Raw genomic sequence first — 24,952 nt, 5'->3', positions numbered from 1 at the left:
CCTCCTGCTGCCACCAGGTCCAGGATCTTCCAGCAGCCACTGGGTCCAGGACCCTCCAGCAAGGCACCAACAAGTAAACCGACAGTGACTTCAACAGGCCATCACAAGGTTACACCAATCTCACCATTTTCAAAATGCTGCCTAAAAAAGCAAACCCAGGAGTTGAAGAGGAGTTGGAGGACATTAGGAAATCACTTAATTTCATGTCTGATGAACTGAGCAAAGTGGCTAAACAACAGGGTATGTTACATGACCTAATGGATGAGATAAAACAACTAAAAAACTTGATAAAGGAGAAGGACAAGAAAATAGACAACTTGGAACGGCGAATCGAGGACCTTGAACTATACAGAAGAATGGATGACTTAGTCATAAGTGGACTGGAGACGCAACACCGAACCTACGCCAGAGTAAGAGCTGGCGGAGGTAAAGACGGTGAAGATGCCCCGGTATCCTGGCCACATAAATGACAAGTTTGGACACAGATTATAGGTTTCCATTCAGAGATATTGAAGAGGAAGACTCTGATTATGAAAAGGACTGTCAAGGTGGTTATTTTGCCACACGCTGAGAAAACGAACTTCAAAACGTTTAACTATGCAGAGCACAACATGCATGACCCTGAAAGTAACACTGACCCAGATAACCACTTCTACAATAACAATAATAGTACTTGTGAGTACTATACAGACGACCAATTCAATATGAATATTAAAATGGCAAATGCATTGTCAGTCATACATTTCAATAGTAGAAGCCTGTATAAAAATCTTTTCTAAAATTACAGAATGTTTAAGTAAGTTAAAAAAGTTTAATATAATTGCAATATCAGAAACATGGCTCGATAATGAGAAAGTTAGTGAAATGGGACTGGAAGGATACAAATTATTTACAATGAACAGGGTGAATAAAAAAGGAGGCGGTGTTGCTTTATATGTAGATAAAGTTTTGAAATGTAGTCTGAATATATGTCAAGCACCATAGATGACGTATTGGAATGTGTTACTATTGAAATCCATGTTGAAAAAGCTAGCAATATAATTATAAGTTGCATCTATAGGACACCAGGATCATGCCTTTAGACATTCAATGAAAAACTTGATGCTATGTTTAGCAACCTAAATGATAAAAAAGTGCAAATAATTTGTGGTGATTTTAATACAGATTTGCTAAACCCAGAAAACAACAGATTTCATCAGTACAATGTATAGTAACTGCCTTTTCCCTGTAATTATAAAACCAAGTAGAATAACAATTGATACAGCTACATTGATAGATAATATATTCACAAATAAAATTGACTATGAAATAGTAGGTGGACTTCTTATAACTGATATAAGCGATCATCTTCCTGTTTTTGCAATTTTTCAAAATTATTTTGGGATCAATCAAACAAAAGAATCAAACATTTGACATGATACGACAGAACAACAAGAGCCATCGCTGCCCTCCAGGTGGACTTAAAGGAACACAATTGGAATGAGGTTTTTGCAAATGAAGATCCAAATAGTGCATATGATGCATTCCTATCAACTGTAATTTCACTATATGAAAAACATTGTCCTTTAATGAAAATCACTAGAAAGCATCACAGATCAAATAAGCCATGGATCACAAAGGGGATAGAAGATGCATGTTAAAAGAAAAATAATCTATATAAGAGATTCATAAAACTGAGGACAAAAGATGCTGAAATAAAGTACAAGTTGTATAAAAATAGATTAGTAAATATTATAAGAACAAGTAAGAAAGAATATTACCACACATTATTGGAGCAAAATAGAAGTAACACACAAGAAACATGGAGGATATTAAATAGTATAATCAAAAAGGGCTCAAAAAATAAGAATTATCCAGACTATTTTAAAAAAGATAAAGATATTGTGCTTGATAAAACTAAAGACATTGCAAATGAATTTAATGATTTCTTTGTAAATGTTGGCTTTAATTTAGCAAAAGAAATTCCAGAGTCAAGAAATAATAATGACCTAAATAAACATATTACTCAGAATGTGTCCTCCATGTTTATTGGTGCTGCAACTCATAGAGAAATAATTAACATTGTGAAGACATTTAAAAATAAAAAGTCCACTGACTGTTTTGGTATTGACATGATATTAGTTAAAGTATTATAGAATATATAGTGAAACCTTTCGCATACATTTGTAATCTGTCCTTTTGAACCGTTTCCCTCAAAAATGAAAATAGCAAAAGTTATTCCAATCCATAAAAACGGAGAGAGATGTCAGTTTACCAATTACAGGCCAATATCACTACTCCCACAGTTCTCAAAAATTTTAGAAAAGTTATTTGTTAATAGACTTGATAAATATACTGAGAAACATAATCTCCTAAGTGATTACCAATATGGCTTTAGAGTGAAAAGGTCCACTTCGATGGCAGTGATGGAACTTGTAGAAGGGATATCTAATGCAATAGATAATAAGGAATATACTGGTGGTGTTTTTATAGACTTAAAAAAGGCGTTTGATACAATTGATCATTCTATATTAATGAATAAACTAGAGAGATATGGTATAAGAGGGATAGCATACAAGTGGATGAAAAGTTACCTGGATGACAAATATCAATATGTCGAAATCAATAATGTAAAATCTAATCAGTTGAAGGTAACTTGTGGTGTTCCTCAGGGCTCTGTGCTGGGCCCTAAATTATTCATATTATATATAAATGACATATGTAGTGTTTCCAAACTGTTAAAATGTGTATTGTTCGCTGATGATACCACTCTGTATTGCTCAGGTAAAAACCTACAACAGCTTCTGACTACAGCGGAAAAGGAGTTAAATATATTAAAAAACTGGTTTGATACAAATAAGTTATCGTTAAATATAAAGAAAACAAAATTGATTATTTTTGGCACTAGACAAATAAAAAATGTATCTAAAATCAAGGTTAATGGAATTGAAATTGAGTGTACGAAAATAAATTTCTTAGGGTGATAATTGATGATGAGCTGAGCTGGAAGTCTCATATAAACCATGTGAAAACAAAAATGTCAAAAACCATTGCTATTCTCTACAAAACACAGCATGTCCTGAACAAGGAATCATTATACACACTTTATTGTTCTCTGTTGCTTCCATATATGACTTATTGTCTGGAGATATGGGCTAATGCATATAAAACAAATACTCTTCCTATTTTCAAGTTACTAAACAGAGCTATAAGAATTATAAATCAATCAAACTATATAGAACCAACTAACATTTTGTTTATTAATCTGAATACCCTGAAATGTTATGATTTAGTTGAATATAAAATGGCACAGATAATGTATAAAGCACAAAATAACTCGCTTTGCCGCAGTATTCAGAAGCTGTTTAAAGTCAGAGAGAGTCAATATGACTTAAGGGGAACAGATGTCTTTAAAACAAACAAGATAAGGACAAACATAAAGCAGAGACGTGTTTCTGTTAGAGGAGTTAACCTGTGGAATAGTTATGACAATGATTTAAAAAGGTGGAGTTTCCTTGTTTAAAAACATGTTTAAAAATAGAGTATTAGAAAAATATAGAAATCAAGAATGAAAAGAGCAAAAATAATAATACTGAAACTCTTGATTGTTTTGCTTTGATTATTTTAATGAAATTTAATTTAATGTAGTTACTTATATAAGGTGGAAAGTTTTTCTTGTTTTGTTTTTTGTTTGTTTGTTTTTTGCTTTGTTTTGTTTTATTCTTTGCTTCGAGCCCTGTGTACAGCAGCTGCATGCTAAAAGATCTTTTGTTAAAAGGGTTGGCGTAATAAGCAAATGCTTCAGCCAATACCTTCTGATTAGCCTTGTCTCGTGCTTTCTTGCTTTATGGTAATCTTTATTCTGTATTCACTGACATATTTGAATGCTGAGCAATAAATCAATAAAGGTTTCATTTCAGGTCTCTTACTGTGTACTTGGAGGGCATCCACCCACCCACTCACCCATCCATTTGACTCCACTAGTTTCCATCACTTATCTTTGTTTGTCTTTAGTGTCAGTTACTGTCTGTGTGGTTTAGTTTGTAGAAGCACTGACTATGCAGCGGCCGGCAGACACTCGGGGCAGGTTTGCCCTCCACAGCGTCTGCAGGCTGACGGTCTGACCCTCTGATACACACACACACGCACCCGCGCACACACACACACACACACACACACACACACACACACACACACACACACACACACACACACACACACACACACACACACACACACCAGCAGGTGCTGGTTCAGGCTCACAGAGCAGCTCATTAATACACTTGTGTATCTGTTGCTTCTCACAGTATTTACACACACTAATGAGCTTTTAAGGTGGAATGGGTTAGGGTGAATTTATTTCGGCCTGACTGTCTGAACTGTCCTTTAGTCTGGGTGAGGAGGAACTCACTGTGCACGAGCAGCGTCCACGCTGCAGAGTCCACCGTCAGCCCGTCAGCGGTGGTCAGCTGACACCTGTACGTCCCCTGGTCCACCCGTCTCACCCTCTCCAGGGTGAGAGTGAGACGGGTGTCGTCTCGTCTCTGCCGCAGACCCAATCCCGTCCTCACGGGCCTCCCGTCCTTCAGCCAGGTGTCCACGGCCCCGGCAGCAGAGGAGGACACTGTGAGGAAGAGGAGAGTCAGGTCACACTCACAGGATCTTAAAGTCAGAGTAAAGCTGTGGATCACCTGACACCTGAAATGAAAACCTTTACTTAAATCATTATGAACGATCAGAGCTGCCTCGTGTCAGTGATTCCACCTTCACAGTCTGAGGAGTTTCTCACCTTGGCAGGTGAACATGACCTGAGCTCCCTCTGTGGCCTCCTGGTCCAGGGGAACGGCCTCAAACCGCAGGTTGGAACCCGCCGTGGACATCCTCACAGGCCTGAAACACACAGGTGATCCTAAACACACCTGAAAGTGGACGTGACTTCACATTTAAATAAAAGTGAACTGATCCAAGTTCTGACCTGCTGTCTGAGCCGGGTCCTGACTGCTGGACCGAGCCGGTCTGAACTGGATCAGGAGCACCGATGGACCGGACCTGAAGGGGAGCAGGAGCTCATTCACTTCATGTCATTCTCTTTCATTTATTCTGCTTTAGATGGCATGACTTTAAGATACATCATTATTACTAATAGTAGTAAATAAATAACCTGAATAGGTGCAGTTCTCCTCTCAGCCAGCAGAGGGAGCTGTGCAGGTGGTTTGCTCCTCCAGGAGGCGTCCTGTCTGGGCTCTTGCTCCTCTGGCTGGGAGCTGGGAGCAGCTCTGTCCTCCTTCAGGCTCCTGGTTCTGGTCTGTGGGTCGTCAGTGGGCCGGCCGGTCCTGCAGGAGGAACCAGAGTGGATGATTCTGAACATGCCATCCTCGTTACCGCGGTGACTGTCTCCGTGTGACAGTATGTTTTCAATTCTCTGCAGTCTGGAAATATTTGATTTACTGGTGGTTTTATTTTTATGACATCTCTTTTCTTTTTTCGGTCAGACAGTAAGAAACCTCAGACGGATTATTTGCAGCAGGTTCTGAAAGGTGAAACCTGCCAGTTAGCGTCCCCACAGGAGTTCGGATTGATGAGGAATCTCCTCTGCTTCCTTCAGCTGCCTCTAACCTGCTGCTGTAAACACTCGAGCAGTTTTCCAGGACAAGTTTCCAGCTCGTGAAGCCAAAAGATCTCAAACTCAGCTGGAAAACTTTAATAGCAGCAAAGGAAAGAGGAGCCACGTCTTCCAGGAGCTGACGAAGCTCTGAGAGGGACGCTGCCGTCCGTCCACCAGAGCTTCAGACAGGAAACAGCTCTGAGGGACTCTTACTGTTAACACCTGCAGCACTCACCTGGAGGAGTCGTCAGGAGCACCTGGAGGAGAGAGGGGAGGACACGTGAGACAGAGAGAACATCCACATCATCAGCATCCACACAGTCACACGCTCAGAGCGCCACGCAACCGCCAGCTGCTCAACATCAGGCTGTAATCATATTTGTTTTAACGTGGGGCTGACTCACTGCTGCCTCTGCTGGACACCAGAGGAACTGCAGTGTTTGGTGCTCCGCTACAGTTTTAAGTAATGACTAATGAGCTGAACGACTCTGATTGGCTGTCTCACCCTGGACGGTGAGCTCAGCGCTGGCGGTCGCCATTCCAGAACCGTTGCTGATCGAACACGTGTAACTTCCTGCATCCTGGACAATCACGTCCTTTATCTCCAGGAAGTGAAGGCCTGAGCGCTCGTACATGCTGACCCGCCCACCAGACTGAAGCTCCGCCTCCCCCTGAGACACAAACAGTAAATACTGAGTTAATCAGTAAATGTGGACAAAGAATCTGTCCTCCAGCCGACGCTGCGTGAGGCTGAGATCACACAGCTTCTCAGTTGTTTCTCTGCAGCTCTGATCTGAAGCTCCTCCTACCTTGTACCATGTGACCCTGGGTTGTGGGCGTCCTGTGGTTTTGGCGGTGAACTTGGCGCTCTGTCCCAGCTCGGCGAACACTCGGCTCGGTTTGTTGATGAACTTTGGAGGACTCTCACTCCAAATACTCGGCCTGTTCTCCACAGCAGGAGCTCCAGAGCGACACCTGGAATCATGGGAGATGGAGTTGTGGCATCAGCACTTAGCAGTTACTTCTTTAAAGGAACAGATTGTAACCCTGTGCAGCAGCGCCCCCTGGTGTTTGGGATACTGGTGTTTACACACTGCTGAAAAAATGAAAGGAGCACTTTTTAATCTGAGTTTATCATCAAGTCAGTGAAACTTTGGGATATTGATCTGATTAGTTCAGTATCAGAGGTGGTGTTAATCAGGTTCAGCTGCTTTGGTGTTAATGAAACTAACAACAAGGACACAGCCCCCAGAGCAGGAATGCTTTCACGGGTGGAGGACACTCACATGTTTCCTTCCTCTTCTCTTCTGTTTTTCACTAGTTTTGCATTCGGATAGTCTCTATGCTGGTAGCATGAGGTGATACCTGGACCCTGCAGAGGCTGCACAGGTAGCTCAACTCTTCCAGGATGGTGCCTGAATGTGTGGGAGGCTTATTCATGCAGGGACACACAGTGAGCACCGTTTTGTCTGATTCCAATGAAATTTTAATTTAAACTCTTTGGGATGTTTGAATTCAGCCTCTGCACGTTTATCATTTTTAATTAAATGAATTGATGTGGTATCCTGTCAGTCCTAACACATGACCTGGTCCACATCAGTGCAGATGTCCAGCACCAGGTTTTACTATCGAGCCTGATGAGTTTTCAAAATGTTCCTTTCATTTTTGTGAGCAGTGTTTTTTGTTTGGGAGGAAACAGTTCAGCCAAACTCAGAGCTGTGTGAAAGGAGTGTCCTCGGAGACATTGCTCTCATAGCTGTCTGCACGGCTCACCCTGCTTTCATGGACGACCGCACAACGTATTTCTTCCCAGAATTCTCTGCAGGTGGAAAAACATCACAGCATCAGATCGAGCTTTCATTAAACCTTTAAAAAACTTTATGAGTGTTTTATTTGAACCAACAGGGCAGCAAACAGAAATAAAATGAGGGCATAAAGAGTGTGGGTGTCACATGACCACAGAGGAAAAACATCTGAACACGTTTTCCTCACAGCGACCGTTTCCTGTCAGAGCTGCTCACGCTCTTACCTTCCAGAAGGATCTCCACGGTAACCTGACGGCTCCCCGCCTGATTGGTTGCCTGACAGGTGTAACTGCCCAGGTCCTCCTTCGTGACCCCTCTCACCAAAAGGCTGAAGTTGCCCCGCCCACTCCGTTCCACGATGTAGTGCTCTCCACCAATCACGGCCCTTCCCTCTCTGTACCATGTGACCTGTGGCTCAGGATGGCCGCGCACCTGAACGATTCAGACAATGGAGAAAAGCAATCAGCTGATTTCACACAGACTCGTCCAGCTGACTCAGCATCATCCGGCATAACGGAGGGCAACAGAGCGGTGGCTGTGTCCATCTTTTATATACAGTGTGTGTTTGGTTTGAGGTCAGCATGACAGACGCAGACCAGTCCAGACTGAATCTGCAGGACTCTATGAATGAAGAGGAAGACTAAAGACCCCACAGAACTAGGAAAGCAAGCGTGTGTGTGTGTGTTTGTGTGTCTGTCTGTCTGTCTCTGTGAGTGTTTGTGTGTGTGCAGCATGTGGTGGACAGATGTGTTTGAGGACTTTTAGCTCCCATCAGGCTTTGCAGATCCATCCATCATGTTTGGGGATTTGTGGTGCATTCAGGTGTCCTGGGATTCTTCACATGCAGTCAGCAGACAGCCAGAGGAGCTGAGGCAGAAATGAAGAGCGCTGCCTTCAGGTGAAACTTGTCCAGTTTGGCTGTGATTGGGTCTCTAAGTGGTTAAACTGGTGTAAAACCACGGGGGAAACCAGAGCAGCGTAAGAGCCGCTGATTAAAGTCGGGCCAAACACAGAAAATTACTTCAGAGAGCAAATAAAGCAGAAACAGAGCAGCGTGTTTGGTGTGCTGGGATTGTTGGGAGGCTTCACATCAGGATGCAGCCGGTCACAAGACTGAAGAAATGTTAATCCCTACGCTCTCACATCCTTCCAGCCTTTCAGACTCTCAGATACAAACACAGTCTCCTGACCTGTGATGAAGGTTCAGCCTGATCCTCCTCACTTTTATTTCTGTGGCTGGCAGCGAACCGCCTTAAACGTGTTCTTTAAAGTTGGGATGTTTGTTCTGTCTCAGTCCTGCTTTTATGATCTGCTGCTGTGAGATTTGTTTTTATGGTCTCTCAGATCGGTGAAGCACTTTATTCTGGAAAAAGATCCAGACACAAATTGTATCATTCCCCCTGCAGCGAGCGTCTGTCCTCACGTCCTGCTTCAGTGTTATGTTTTAAGAATAGAATAGAATAGCCCTTTATTGTTATTGTACATGTGCAACAGAATTGTAGGTGCTCCACACCAACTGTGCAGGAATAAATAATAATGAAGAGGAATATATATACAAAAATAAGAGGAAGGCACACAGGTTGCAAAGTGCTCAGAAAAGAGGAAATAATAAATATTAACACGTATAAATCATCATGAAGTTTTAACAATTAACTTTCTGCATTAAAGTGATTCGTTTAGAAATGAGCCAGTCTGACTTTGATCTTCAGTCTGTTGTGAGTCTGTTGTGAGTCTGTGAGGGCGTCAGCGTCTCCTGAGGCTTTCCTCATACACAGAACCTCATTTCTAGCCTCCATGTTTATATTTGGTCAAACTGTGGTGATTACAGCTTCCTGATGCACGCTGGCACCGCTCACTCAGGTCACAGGAACACAACTATTTATACAAAGCCAGAGTTTGAAGTAGAGATGGCACGATACCACTTTTTTATGTCCGATATCATAAATTTGGATATCTGCCGATACCGATATGAATCCGATATAGTGTGTTTTTTAATCAATAAAACGTTTTTTAATATCTTGCTGCATTTTGTATAAGTTCATACTCAAGTTTAAATAAACAACAACACTAAAGCTATTCTGTTATACCTGTATGTAAAAAAAACACTGCGCCCAAAATATTTCATAGTTCAGCAACACTGATCAATCTAATAAACTTAAACCTGCTCCATCCTCCCTATTCTGGTATTTTAAAGAGTACTTAGCAGAAATATTAAGCAACCTAACTAATAGGGTTGCAAACTCCCAGCAAAAAAAAATAGGGAACCACCCCCCACCCTCCACCTCATGATGCTTAATCGATGTAATCAACTTTAATTTGATGCAGGGTGAAAAAAAAATGCACAGAAATAAATTATTTTTCAAGAATAATTAAATAGATTCAACATCTTTCTTCAACAGAATTGCAGACTGCACAGATGGTACCTTCCCAAAGGAAAAAGTAGTATAGCTTACTAGGGTATATTAGACTTAACAGTTACTATATACAGTAATGGATTTCTATACATTTTACATCAGATTAAAGCTTTGGGTGTAAGATTCAGATAATTATTTATTAAAAGCTAGACATTTTAAATGAGAATAAGAAAGAAAAGTATGTCTTTGTGCCCCTTTTCCTGTTCATGCCCTATCGCCCCCCTGGCTACACTTTGCTAGATCCGCCCCTGCACAGTTACCAGCCGTCAGCTACGTAGAAAAGGATCCTGGTGTAGAAAGTAATATTAAATACATTCTAACAACAGCTTATCAAGCTTAAACGTGCTGCTGTTGTTCAGCCGCTGGTTTCCTCTTTCTGGTGCAAAGTGGGCCAAAAACAAAGAAGAGAGATGGACTCGCGACAAAAAAGCCGATCAGCTGATCATTTATCAGTTTCATGATTGAAGTAGCAGCAGGAGAGGGAGAGAGAGGCAGTCGCTCCATATATCGGTTGTTAAGCTAAACGTGGGAACGCTTTATAAACATTCAGAGATGAACTTACACACTTGCTTTACTTCTCTCTGGGATAACTTCCTCGGAGATGAAATGCCGGTTTGGTAGCGAGGCTACAAATACACACAGCCGCTCTATCACGTGAGCACACTGCTCCGATGTGCTACGGTTATGAACCGAGTTACGCCGTGTCGCAAGTTTTGTGAGGTGTTTTTTTGATATTTAATGGATCGGATTACATTTTTTATTTCTCTCCGATATCCGATCCAGTAATTTAGGTCAGTATCGGACCGATACCGATACGTAATATCGGATCGGTCCATCTCTAGTTTAAAGTGGGCTGAAACCTCCGTCTGATAAGAAAGGCTGCATGTCTGAACAGCTCAGCTGCTGCTGCTGCTGATATTGGCTCTGATGAACCTCCAGAGACTGAAGGTCGGCTTCATCCAGAGTTCAGAGTGCTGGAACGTCTCACTCTCAGTGGCGTGTCTAGAAAATTTTTGTTGGGGGGGCCAGGTAGGGGCACAGATTTGGAGAAGGGTGGCAGATGTAATTGGCAGATAATGTTAAAAAAATTCTACCAACAGTTAACCATCATTCAATAACCCTGTAAACCTAATAACTGAATTTGCTTTTGACTCTTATTAGAATGAGGTTTTAACCACTACGGTGCAAAGTTTTTAGATACTGCGTTGATGAAGTACAAGAGATACAATCAGTGCTTTGTCAGTGTTTACGCAGCATTCAAGGACAGCAATATTTGCGTAGTATTTTTACTGACATATAATGCACATATGTTTTGGGCACAAACATTTTTGAATATTAAAATACGAACATTTTTAACATACAATTGGCAAATTAGCCAATGCAAAACTTAATCTGCCTATTAAAAAAAGAAGATAATCTTCTTACAAACTGGTGTTTGATTTTGAAACAGGAAAAAAGTGGGGAAACAAATGAAAAGACTAACATTTGAATGAAACCTGAAAGCAAGTAAATGCTGCCTTATGATAAACTTTGGTAATATTGATGTATAAAGAACAACACTGGCTGATGATGAAATACAGTCAGCTGGCATGGTGACACTGCCAGTATTAACCTGCAGGGCTGGTTGGTTTATGTATGATTTCTATAAATTTTACGTCAGATAAAAACTTTGTTCGAAAGATTCAGATAATTATTTAATAAAAGCCAGATATTTTAAATGAGAATAAGTAAGAAAAGTATTTCTTTGTGCCCCCCTTTCCCTGTTAATGCCCTACCTGGCCCCCTGGCATAACTTTGCTAGACCCGCCCCTGCACAGTTACCAGCTGTCAGCTACTTAGAAAAGGATCCTGGTGTTATTTGTCTCTCAGAAACAGTTCATAACTTCCCTTCAACTCATTCATGTCACCTAAAAGGTAAACCTGTTTCTCCATCACCTGTTCAGCTCTGATGATTCAGTAAGGACATCTCCTGGTTTCATCTTCATGTTTCCCTCTCACCACATATCCAAACCGACATCATGACCAGCAGCTTTACAGCTGTGGCTCCAGCAAACATCAGCTGATACTAGAAATTAATATTAAATAAATTCTAACAACAGCTGATCAAGCTTAAAGGTGCTGCTGTTGTTTAGCGCGACATCCGCTGGTTTCCTCTTTCTGGCGCAAAGTGGGCGATAAACAAACAAGAGAGAAAAGCCGATCAGCTGATCATTGATCAGTTTCATGATTGAAATAGCAACAGGAGAGGGAGGGGAGAGAATGAGAGAAGAGGAGGCAGCTGTGCAGCAAAGACACAGAATAACTCCAGCTTTGTGTCTTTTTCATTCTAGCTGAAGTCCGGGACAAACTCCGTCTCTTCTCACCATTCCATTTTAAAGGAGCTGTTGACAACTCTACTAACTAACCTTATGAATAAAATAAAGTTCACTATCAGTAACTTCACAGCACCCACCCAGCTGTGTAGAAACTCCGTCATGCTAGCTAGTACGCAGTACGAGTTATTGTAACTGACTGTAAAAAGTCAGCACAACGAAAATAAACTCCACCTAAACTTGGTTTATATCTGACCCAGATAGACTGCAGGTCATAACTTCTTACCTGAAGTTCAGTTCACCTGACACTCGGACTGGCGGCTGCCTCGGGTCTCTCCTCCTCCTGCCTACCCTTTCCTCATCCACCTGCTAGCCGCCGTGGAAGCTCCGCCATGCCCGATGGCCAGTCCAGCTATGTTAAACTGTTAATCTTTCGCCGAAAAACTGTTTTCTGTGATGCTGTCTTTCGTGCTTGGCTCTCCTACCTTTGCTAACATGATGCTCATAGCGCAGAAGCCGATGCTGCATTCACTTACACTCGGATATCTGAGCTTCACTGTGAAAACATAATCGTACATTTGATATTTCATTGGATTTTATTGTTTTGGCTTCGGGGTGGCACCTGGGGTGGCCAGTCTGGTTGGGGGGGTGGCCACCCCGCTGGAGACGCCACAGCTCACTCTCAGACCTGACAAAGCTCGTCCGAACTCAGAGCAGGTGGAAATATCTCACATCTTAGTTATCTTCACTGTCCATGGTCGAGTCCACCTTAAACAACCTCAGAGGTGTAAACGCTGTTCACTGTTTCAGGTTTAGAGGTAAAAAGAACCAATCAGAGTCTTGATGAGAGACTCGGATGTCTCACCTTGCCCTCCAGTTGAGCTTCTCCCCCCAGCGTGACCCGGGCATTACGGGGAGGAAGGACGAAAGCTGGAGGCTCGTTGCCGTGGGAACCGCATCCTTGTGACAGGCTTGTAACCTTTGAGACGGTGGAAACTGAAGCCAACCGCACGTCAGTCATTCTCCTATCAGAGGAAACAGAAACAACCATCAGAGAGTGACATCACAAACATGCTCTGAGCATGTGCACACCTCAGAGGCATCATGTGATCAGCTGATCATGTGACTCTGAGGAAACTGAGGAAAACGTATTTTCATCTGCAGCTAAGTCCTTGTTCTGATGACCTGTAACACCCGACAAGGCCCTGAGTATCAGTAGCATCTGTAGTTGTTCAGTATCAGATGAGTGTGGTGGTTCCTGACACACCTACCTGTGAATCACCTTATCATGGTGGTGGTTACCACACCAGCATGAACCCAGGAGCTACTGGCTCCTGCTGGGGTCTCCCAAGGCAAACTGGTCCTGGGTGACGACAGAGCAGCATACATGCTTGCCCTCCAGTGGGCTCCAGTGGGCCTTCACTTGCAAGAGGGGCTGTCGGATGGTTACTGTTGTGATGTCAGCTTGGTGTTGTTGGCTCAGAGCGTGCTAACTGCTGAGTTCACAGTTGTTGTATGTTGGTGATATTTTCGGCTTTTGGCTGAACGTTGGCTCAGTGTTTGCCGGCTGGTCGCTGTGTGTCTGCTGGATGTTTTGTGTGTTTTCAGAGCAAACAGCAGCAGTCTGCAGCTCTGACCCTCTCTCTGCTGCTGCCTTATAAGGTCTAATAGTTACGAAACACACTCAACTCGGTTTGAAATAACAGTTTTATCAACATGTCAGCTTTTGTTTCCTGTCTCGTCCTGATCATGTGTTTCTCTCTCCAGCTCAGAGCTCAGACACAAACCTCCACCTGACCGAACACGAGCTGCACCTCAGCCTGAATGAAAAACACTGAGAACAGGTTCAAAGTTCATGCTAAGCTCCTGAAAGCACGTCGGTGCTCATTCTCTCAAGGAGTGAACACAGGTTAGATGCTGCAGTTTCTGGAGACACCGATCAGGAACAAGAACATGTGAAGCTGAAAGATCAGTGAGACTGCTGTGGGAAGATATTTGGGTTTGAGTTGATGATAATGAAGGTTAAAGATGTCCAATGAGCCGCCACAGTCCAATGAACAGGATTAAATGTACAGAAACCTGCAGAGGAGAACGTGCTGGAAATGCTGCAGAGCACCAACAAAGATACAGAAGAAGAAGACAGCATTCAAACAGGAAGGTCTGTGAGAGCTCTGAAGGTCACAGAGAGCCTGAGTGAAGCTTTTCTCACAGATGGTGTCACGTCGGTGGAGCGACACAAACAGCAGGAAAACAAAGAGAAGCTGACAGAAGATCAATAACACTGAGATAACAGAGATAACAGAGATAACAGAAATAACAGAGAGCAGCGACACATGAATGTTTGCAGTCAGCAGCTCAGCTCGACCCTCAGTGGCAGAGAGAGAGAAAGACTGAGCGGCGCTCACTCGCCCATCTGCGCTTGTCATTAGCAGAGTTCATTATCAGGAGGAAAAACGGTTTCCTGTTTGTCACGCTGAACCAACGCAGCCAAATAACACAGAAGCCTCCCCTCAGTCGGAGCTGCTAACTCACTTTCTAAAGTTCAAAGTTCAAACTCTGACTTTAAACAGCTGCACTCTGCTGCTGGGTCACATGACCTGATGCAACATCAGCTCTACCATCAGAGCAGAGCTGTGAGGAGGAAGTCCTGAGACCTTGCAGCTGAATACCAGCTCTGTGATTCTGTCAGCAGGTCAGCCCTCACTACCTGTGAGCAGCTTGTTTTACACAAAGCCTGCAAATATTTCACTAAATATGGAGAACATGATCCAAACGGCAGATATTTTCACTGAGTAGAAGTGTTTTCACAGTCTGACCCGCCCACCCCACCATGACCTCATCAATTCAAATCCAAACATTTCCCAGAGTGGTCTGTAAATGAGCTTCAAGTCTTTTCTCACTGTACGTGTGTGTGTGTGTGTGTGTGTGTGTGTGTGTGTGTGTGTGTGTGTGTGTGTGTGTGTGTGTGTGTGTGTGTGTGTGTGTGTTCATGTGAAACTTTGATTTTGCTGTTTCTGTGTAGCAGACGATGAAGCCTCAAAGCGTTTGTGGTGATGAACGTGTGTTTGAACAGACAGGTGAGCTGCAGCGTTTACAGCCAGTGTGCACTCGGAGACAGGAATCAGCTGCTCACTGTGATCATGCAGACTTCTTCTCACAGTGAAAACCTTTATGAACAGTCAGAGAGTTAGCACTCATCCAAAACCTGCTGCAGGAAGACAGCTGCTAACATCTGTCATATTTAAAGTCAATTTGCATTTAATGAGAGGAACGAGATGAGCCAGGCTGAGACAGGAAGCAGCAGAAGATAAGAAGAGATCAGATCAGGCATCAGGCTGTGAAATCAGAGCTGCAGGTGAGTTCACGGTGCTCTGAAACTTCCCAGCATACTCCGGTCGGTCTGAGGTCGGCTCTTTAATCAGAGGAGATTCCTTCACGTCAGTCGACCGTTTCACAAACATCCTCTACAACTAAACAGCAGCAGGCCGAGCTTCTGTTTCCCACATTCACCCTGTAAAATCACACACTGTGCAGCACCAGCCAACAACATCCAAACAACGTCCCGACAATGTCCTGACAACATCCGCGCAACGTCCCAACAACATCTCAACAACATCCAAACAACGTCCTGACAACGTCCCAACTATGTCTCAACAACGTCCCAACAACATCCCAATAACATGCAAACAACATCCGAACAATGTCCTAACAACATCGCAAGAACGTCCCAACAAAATCTAAACAACATCCGAACAACGTCCCAACAACATCCAAACAACTTCCCAACACCATCCCAGCAACGTTCCAACATTGTCCCAACAGCATCCCAAGAACGTCCCAACATCCAAACAACATCCCAACAACATCCCAAACACGTCCCAACAACATCCAAACAACTTCCCAACAATGTCCCGACAACGTCCCAACAACGTCCCGACAACATCCCGACAACGTCCCAACAACGCCCCGACAACATCCCAACAACATCCCAACAACGCCCCGACAACGTCCCGACAACATCCCCACAACGTCCCAAAAACATGCAGACATGGATCCGTGCCTGGGATTCAAATACTCTGCCCTGAAATCCTTCATGGAGCTTTAAAAAGACGTCAGAGTTTGATGGTGAGGATTAACTGATGATTTTAGATGTTGTGTTCAGTCTTGATTGTGTGAAGGAAACCTCCACCAGTGCTGAGGAACATCTACAGGTGGAGGAGCAACACCTGCTGACCCGAGCTGCTGGCAGCTCCCTGCCTGAAGAGGCTTCAACGTCTCTGCTGGATTTTCTCTCAGATTTGATTGTGTTCTTCTTTAAACTCTGCTCGACGTTCAGACAGACGCAGGCTCTACTCTGATATGATTTTATAACCTTTTGTTATTGACACTCTGATGTTCATTAACATTAATAACCTGCAGCACAAGGTCTGAAAGGTTTGAGAGGTCCTTACAGTCGCATCAAGCTGGCTTCATTCTGTAGGACTCAGTGCTGTAGTGACACCACAGCAGTAACACAGCATTGTAAAGTATAAACGTCTGTGAGTATGATGAAGTATTTCTTACATCAGAGGGTAAAATGATTATTACTGCAGGATTAATGTGGAGCTGCTTGTTTTCATCACCAGTCTGTGGCTGAGGGGTTGTTCACCTGCTCATCGTCTTCATAACCAACCACTTTGTATAAACTCAGAGACCATAGCCCACCACACTAACTGCACTTTGATTCATCTTAAAACACTGTGCACAGAGATATCACAGAGGTCAGAGGTCACCACACTGATGATACAGACAGAAGAAAGCAAAGACTCAACAACACAAGGAGTGAAAATAACATGAGATAATAACTGAGGTCAACATTAGTGCCAAACATGAAGAAAAGCTAAAGATGAAAGTGAATGAGGGACGAGGTGATCATTCAGAGGATGGTTTCAAACTCTGACGCAGCTCCTCTGAACTTTAGTTTACAAAGTAAAAACATTAAAATGATTAAAGAGAAAAAAACATTAAAGCGTCACATCTGCACAGAGTTTAACATCTGGCCTGAAACATGTTTGCAAACCTCAAACTAATCGCTCTGATTAATCGACTGATCATTAAACTGTTGTTTGATTCTGTGACGCGTGCAGCAGGAGAGAGAGCAGAGAAGAAGAAGCAGCTCTTCAGCTGCTCTTTATCTCTGAGGGACGTTTCAGTATTAAACACTAATAAACTGATCTGGGCTCAGTGTTTGTTTAACCAGCAGGAGCCTGGTGCAGCGCTGACCCCGCCCACCCCAGAGTCTGGGTGCGTTTGATTAAAACACAGGAAAAAGTCACATTTGAGTCTGAAGAACCGCAGAGAGAAGAAGGAGAATCAGTGAACTCACAGCTCTGATGTTCCTCTGGTGGTTCTCCTCCTCTGTGACTCCTGGAAAACAAACCAGACTGAGGAGCTTGTGTTCCTCTGCAGCAGCTTCACCTGAATAATCCGCTCATTCAGCACTCGGACTCCTCCTCTTCCTCCGGGGCGGTCACTGCTATGAGTTGCTGTGGGTGGGGGTCTCTGTGGGTTCAGGCTGTGGAGCTCAGGCTGCTGATTTGTGTCAGTGTGGCGCCATCTGCAGGTCAAACTCAGTGCTGCACTCTGTACCATGTGTGGGATGAGTCCTGCTCCTCAGCTGCCACTCCCTCTGACATCATCCTGGAGTTCGTCATACAGACGTGTGTCTGAACATGAGGTTCTTTACAAACCTCCAAAGAACTGAAGCAACAGGTTAAACAGAGTGTTTGTATCAGCTGTCTGTGCTTCATCAGAGGAACTTCATCATCCTCAGACTTGTTCACATAATGATGTGATGAGAGCACAGTTTGAATGGTTATCCACAGATTTAGGAATCATCCATCCATCTTCTTCCGCTTACCCAGGGCCGGGTCGCGGGGGCAGCAGCCTCAGCAGAGAAACCCAGACCTCCCTCTCCCCAGCCACCTCCTCCAGCTTGTCCAGGGGACCACCAAGGTGTTCCCAGGCCACACAAGAAATATAATCTTTCCAGTGTGTCCTGGGTCTGCCCCGGGGCCTCCTCCCCTGATTTAGGAATCATTTTAACTCTGTATGAAACAATACACAGAAAGGAGCACTTTTTAATTAGAGTTCAGCATCAAATCAGTTACACTGTTGGGACACTTTTTGTGGATGCGTTTAGTTCCCATCATTCAGCAGTGGGAGCAGGGCTGTAGTAATATTAATAAGGTGGAACCTCCCCCTCACCATGGCTGACTGTATAAAAGAGAATAATGGGCGTTATGTTATTGTCAAAGGAAGCCTACAAAGTTTGTGATAATGAATGTTTACCCACCAGAGCATCCCTCTGATTTTCTGATTCACATGTAAAATCAATTTCTTGTTCCTTTTTCTTTCATCTAAAGAGTGCAGCTGTGTTTTTAACCCAGTGCAGTTTATTATCTTTGTGTACTCCAAGGTTGAAACAGGGGGTCACTGGTTTCCTGGTCCTCCGAAAGTCCACAATCAGTTCTTTGGTCTTTGTGACGTTGAGCTGCAAATAATTCTGCTCCCACCACATGACAAAGGAGTTAACCACAGCCCGCTACTTTGACTCATCACCCTCACCGATCCACCCAACCACCGCAGAGTCATCAGAAAACTTCTGAAGATGACAGGTCTGTAATCCTGGGGCCAATGGGATGTGGCATCTTTGGTACAGGAACGAGGCATGATGTCTTCCACAGCAATGGGACCCTCTGTAGACTCAGACTCAACATGAACAGTTTATGAAAGACTCCACAAAGCTGGGGGGAGCAGGCCTCGAGGTCACGGGACTCACACTGTCTGGTCCAGCAGACTTGCCTGAGTGGAGTCTCCTCATTTGTCTCTGAACCTGGTCATGAGTGAAAGTGACAGGCGGGGGAGGGGTGTCAGGACTTTTACAGGAGGCTATGGTGCAGTGTGGAGACAGTGGGTGGCTGTGGACTGCAGGCTGACTACAGGTAAGGCTGTGGGGGGAGCAACATTCACTGCAGTGTCCAGTCTGTTGTAAAACACATTCAACACGTTAGCCCTGTCCTCACCACTCCCAGCTCCTCTGCTGTTGGATGGTCTTCATGCCACTTCACACCTCTGTTATGTTGTTCTGCTGGAGTTTAAACTCCAACCTTCTGTTACGGTTGCCGATGGCCAACTGTGGGGATGTGAGGAAAATGAGGACCCAGGCGTGGAGCTCTGAATATAAGCAGTCCGTTTATTTACAGTGCAGTAAATGACCAGTACATAATAAATCCCCGTAGCTCCCTAGACTCCTGTGTCATGTCTCACTCTAACGTCTGTGCTCATGCTCTCCGCTCCAGTGTTACCGCACATCCCGTGCGTTCTGCTCCACACTTTTCCTGCAAGGAAACAACAGAGGCAGCCATCAAACACAACTCCTGCGGGACGGGACACGACACGACACGACACGACACGACACGACACGACACGACACGACACGACACGACACGACACGACACGACACGACACGCTAACGTGGAGTGTAACTCAATGATCCCGCGTCGGTGGGAGCTCCATCAGTCTCTTAAATAGCTCCCCCGATGAGCCCTGATCAGCAGCAGGTGTGTGGCAGGGACTTCAGGTGTGGCCAGTCCTCCAGCAGGGCCACACCCATCAGGCCTGAAGGTGCAACAGAAAGCAGCTGTACATACACACACATACACACATACCTGCCTACATACAAATGTGGACACAGAACAGTAGCACAGTATCACATATAGTATAGTATAGTTGTATATATAGTTGTATGTATAGTTTTTCATATTTATATCCTGTACATAGCTTGTACTCACTACAGCCTGTACATACCTATAGTTATAGAATATTCACAACATACTTCATACCGTGTACATTATAACATACCACAATAGACCCATTTCTGTAATATACTTGCATATCTATATTATTGCTAATATATATTGTAATATATCTATATCACTAAAGCACTTCTGGATGGATGCAAACTGCATTTCGTTGCCCTGTACCTGTGCATGTGCAATGACAATAAAGTTGAATTCTATTCTATTCTATTCTATATAGCACATATACTTCATAACTGCTCACCTTCGCCTGTAACTGTCCTTATCCTCTCCGATCTCCGCCTTTATTAAAACCTGAACTGTTCTCACCTCCTCTCATCATTGAGGAGAACCTCCTGTTGTTTATGAGACGCAGGCTGTGTCCCAATTCAGGGTCTGCACGCTTGAAGTACGCATTTCAAGTGCGATTACGTCACCGCCACGCGACGACGGCTGTCCCAATTCAAAGTGTACTTCAAATGCATACTCCAAATGCGCCGTCGATTTCCCCAAATATCAAGCGTGGTCCGGTGCACGCTTCGTGGTCCCATATATCCCACAATCCATAGCGCGGCGGTGGGTGTGGATAATTTTGCCGCAAAATACGGCAGAAGAGTGAACTGTCAAAAATAAGTACTGAATATGATGTCACTTATTTATGTGCGAATGTTTAAAAACATTAAAACATTACTGTTGGCCACATGTCGGGAAAGTTATGTGACATTAGTGATGTTTGTACTTTCAGTGGTAACTTGGTTTTAAAGCCTCTACTTCTAAATATATATATAGTCGACCTTAATCTTACAGAGAATGTGATGATTTTATGGATAATTAAAGTCAGTCATATATCCACAAACACAACAAGCTGAAAGTCAGTGATGCTGCTCAGTTTGCAGTCCTGAATATGACGGCACAAGCAGGATTCACTGCACTGTTAATGTTAGCTATGTTATATTGCTGCCTCTGTTCGGTGGTGTCGAGCCAAACGGACTTTAACGTGTGTTTGAACGAGCTGACGGTTCACTCGTTAAGCTGAAAGAAAGATGCTTTAATCACAGGAGTCACACATGTGTCCACTGGACCATCTGGGAACTCTTCTTGTTTAGCACTCGTAATAACACAAACACTAAATCCTCCTTCTCTTGTGCTGTTTTGTAGCAGTGTGTACACCTGAGACTGTCACCTGTCTGTCTGTCCTGCACTCTCTCTGTTTCTTTCTCTCTGATTGTGGAATAAAAGTATGAACATGTATTTATAAGTTACACTTGTGTTTGAATCCTGCAGCTTATCACACATTTGATTTCCATGTGTGACAACTGCAAGTGTCCAGAGTGAGGACAGACTGAGGGACCCACTGCTGCACATCATCTGTGAGGCTTTGCACCCCTGATGATCCACCAGGACAAACTCAGCAGTGTGTGAGGAAGAGGAGGAGGAAGAGCCAGCAGCAGCTGACAGATGGAGAGAATAGACAGACTGTTCCCTGTTTGTGAAGGACTGCTAGGAAAGTTTAACATAACTAATTGTCTGTCCTGAATCAGTCTTATTAGGTAATGTTCAAATAATGTGATCATCCCAGTGTTTTCAGTGTGGGAGAAAGTACTCAGGGCCTTCAAGTTACACACTATGAAAGGCAGCAACAAGTTTAATATTCAGAAACCTAAAGTATGTATCAGCAGCAGAATGGAGCTAAAAATAAATGTTTGTTTCAGTTCTATGAAGCTTTGAGTATTTTGGATTAGTAGCACTGCTGTGTTTGTTGCATCATATTGCTGTAATTGTTTATATGCTTTATATATTCTGAGGTAAGTTGATCTATAGTGTTACATCATATTCTATAAGGATGTTATGTGTTTGTAGACTTTCTGCCCAGTTTGACCCATTTAGCAGAAGTCAGCCTGTTTAAGGCTCTGATATCTATTCTGTATGACTTAAAGCAGTTATGACATGGTCTGATTTTCTCACCCAATAAAAGAATATTTCATATATCAGTCTGATCTTCATTCTATCAGAAACAGTTATCACAGCTCGTACATTTGCTTTTTACACATATATGTAACCATTGAGCCAAATTTAGTAATGCCAACATATTAAAAGAACAATGTTTGTCTCTTATATATAATGCATCTACACTGTCAGCGATACTTGTCTTTGAGTGAAGATTTAAGGTGATAGGAAATATAAATAACTGCTACTTGCATCTTTGACCCAGAGTTCAAGCTTATATATCTATATATATACCTATATATCTATATCTATATATCTATATCTATCTATATATCTAAAAAAAAAACAAAAAAACACCCAGCACGCCCCTGCGGGCGGTTTATCCTTCAAGCTCGGGTCCTCTACCAGAGGCCTGGAAGCTTGAGGGTCCTGCGCAGTATCTTAGCTGTTCCCAGGACTGCGCTCTTCTGGACAGAGATCTCCGATGTTGTTCCCGGGATCTGCTGGAGCCACTCGCCTAGCTTGGGAGTCACTGCACCTAGTGCTCCGATTACCACGGGGACCACCGTTACCTTCACCCTCCACATCCTCTCGAGCTCTTCTCTGAGCCCTTGGTATTTCTCCAGCTTCTCGTGTTCCTTCTTCCTGATATTGCTGTAATTCGGAACCACTACATCGATCACTGCGGCCGTCTTCTTCTGTTTGTCTACCACCACTATGTCCGGTTGGTTAGCCACTACCATTTGACCACGCACAGGAGGACCCTCTTGGCTCCTCCTGCATCAGGTGAGACAATGATGCAGTTTTTCCACTCAGGGATGTTCTCTTTAATCCATTTCAGAACAGCTGGCTCTGCATAGAAGTTATCAACAGGTATATCAAAGAATCCCTGGATCTGTGAAGCATGCAAGTCCATTGTGAGCCACTACCATATATACATATATATATATATATATATATATGTGTATATATATATATATATATATATATATATATAGGTCCCTCATCAGTGAATACTGATGCTCAGTGAATACCTCAGGCAGCAGAAACCCAAGAAAGAGGAGGAAGGCGAGGAACCATCATGGAAGGACAGGCCCCTGCACGGTATGTACCACCGGCAGATAGAGGAGGTGGCTGATATCCAGAAATCCTACCAGTGGCTGGACAAAGCTGGACTGAAAGACAGCACAGAGGCACTAATCATGGCAGCACAAGAACAAGCTCTGAGTACAAGATCCATAGAGGCTGGGGTCTATCACACCAGGCAAGACCCCAGGTGCAGGCTGTGTAAAGATGCCCCAGAGACAATCCAGCACATAACAGCAGGGTGCAAGATGCTAGCAGGCAAGGCATACATGGGCGCCATAACCAAGTGGCGGCATAGTGTACAGGAACATCTGTGCCGAGTATAACCTGGAAGTCCCGAGGTCAAAATGGGAGATGCCCTCAAGGGTGGTGGAGAATGACCGAGCTAAGATCCTGTGGGACTTCCAGATACAGACGGACAAAATGGTGGTGGCTAACCAACCGGACATAGTGGTGGTAGACAAACAGGAGAAGACGGCTGTAGTGATCGATGTAGCGGTTCCGAATGACAGCAATATCAGGAAGAAGGAACACGAGAAGCTGGAGAAATACCAAGGGCTCAGAGAAGAGCTCGAGAGGATGTGGAGGGTGAAGGTGACGGTGGTCCCGTGGTAATCGGAGCACTAGGTGCGGTGACTCCCAAGCTAGGCGAGTGGCTCCAGCAGATCCCGGGAACAACATCGGAGATCTCTGTCCAGAAGAGCGCAGTCCTGGGAACAGCTAAGATACTGCATGGGACCCTCAAGCTCCCAGGCCTCTGGTAGAGGACCCGAGCTTGAAGGATAAACCGCCCGCAGGGGCGTGCTGGGTGTTTGTTTGTTTTTTTTATATATATATATATATATATATATATACATATATATATATATGTGCGATAGGAGAAGGATCGTTGAGTGCGAGAGGAACTGACCTGAAAGATAGGATCATGGCCAAACTTGAAACCTGGATCCCCGTGGCGGTTACCAAGATTACGTGAAGTACCCTCAGAAGGTCTGCTAGATGATGTTAATGCAGCACTACGGATGATACCTACAACCACGATTACCGACACTAACAAGCTGATCTACACTACGGCAGCAGTGATCAGTGAGATGCTTGGCTACAAGTTGAACAGCCACAAGGGGCAGTACCCTCCCTGGAGAAGGAGGCTAGAGGGCAAGATCAAAGTAGCACGGAGGAGGTTAGCCAACTAACGGAGTTGCAGAAAGGCGCGACAAAGAAGGTGCATAAGAAATACAGCAAGCTGTCCATACCTGAGGCCTTGAAACTGCCAAGCAAAGACTCACAGCCTTGGCCAGCCGCTTGAGGAGGTACACCAGAGAGATAGAAGGCAGGAGAATAAACCAGCTGTTCTCCACAGAACCAGCAAAGGTGTACTCTCAGTGGCAAGGGAACAATAAGAGAACAGCACCACCAAGGCTGGAGACGGAGCAATACTGGAAGAGCATATGGGAGAAGGACGCAACCCATAACGGCAATGCTCAGTGGCTAGTGGATCTGAGGGCAGACCATAGCGACCTCCCTGAACAGGGTCCAGTAACCATCACAGTGGCAGACATCCAAGAAAGGGTCTCCAGTATGAAGAGTTGGACAGCACCAGGCCCCGACATGGTTCACGCCTACTGGCTGAAGAAGCTGACTGCACTCCAAGAGCGTCTGGCAGCACAAATGATCCAGATGCTAGTTAACGAGAGACACCCGGAATGGCTAACCGAAGGTCGGACGGTCCTGATCCCCAAGGACCCCAAGAAGGGACTGGTCCCATCCAACTACCGACCAATAACCTGCCTCAGTACTACATGGAAGCTCCTGTCAGGCATCATATCGGCTAAGATGAACAGGCACATGGGTCAATACATGAGCGGGGCACAGAAAGGGATTGGCAAGAATACCAGAGGCGCAAAACACCAGCTACTGGTAGACAGAACAGTCAGCCGAGACTGCAAGACCAGACTGACCAACCAAC

General features: G+C 44.1%; 1 protein-coding gene across 1 annotated transcript in view; it reads right to left on the bottom strand.

The window, feature by feature from the left end:
- mylka (myosin, light chain kinase a) overlaps positions 1 to 17,619 on the bottom strand; it is a 52,849-nt gene extending 35,230 nt beyond the window's left edge. The window contains exons 1-11 of the mRNA XM_031748972.2: positions 17,481 to 17,619; positions 12,981 to 13,140; positions 7,614 to 7,821; positions 7,358 to 7,403; positions 6,394 to 6,559; positions 6,090 to 6,255; positions 5,820 to 5,841; positions 5,141 to 5,312; positions 4,955 to 5,028; positions 4,769 to 4,869; positions 4,391 to 4,603 (exon numbers count right to left, since the gene is read on the bottom strand). Of these exons, the coding sequence (XP_031604832.1) occupies positions 4,391 to 4,603; positions 4,769 to 4,869; positions 4,955 to 5,028; positions 5,141 to 5,312; positions 5,820 to 5,841; positions 6,090 to 6,255; positions 6,394 to 6,559; positions 7,358 to 7,403; positions 7,614 to 7,821; positions 12,981 to 13,136 (1,324 nt within the window). The 5' untranslated portion in view covers positions 13,137 to 13,140; positions 17,481 to 17,619. The remainder of the gene's footprint in view (positions 1 to 4,390; positions 4,604 to 4,768; positions 4,870 to 4,954; positions 5,029 to 5,140; positions 5,313 to 5,819; positions 5,842 to 6,089; positions 6,256 to 6,393; positions 6,560 to 7,357; positions 7,404 to 7,613; positions 7,822 to 12,980; positions 13,141 to 17,480) is intronic.
- Positions 17,620 to 24,952: the final 7,333 nt, after the last annotated feature.

Source organism: Oreochromis aureus, linkage group 16, assembly GCF_013358895.1.
Source record: "Oreochromis aureus strain Israel breed Guangdong linkage group 16, ZZ_aureus, whole genome shotgun sequence".
NCBI lineage: Eukaryota > Metazoa > Chordata > Actinopteri > Cichliformes > Cichlidae > Oreochromis > Oreochromis aureus.
The sequence above is the reverse complement of the archived record's forward strand: the minus strand, read 5'-3'. Positions and strand labels throughout refer to the sequence as shown.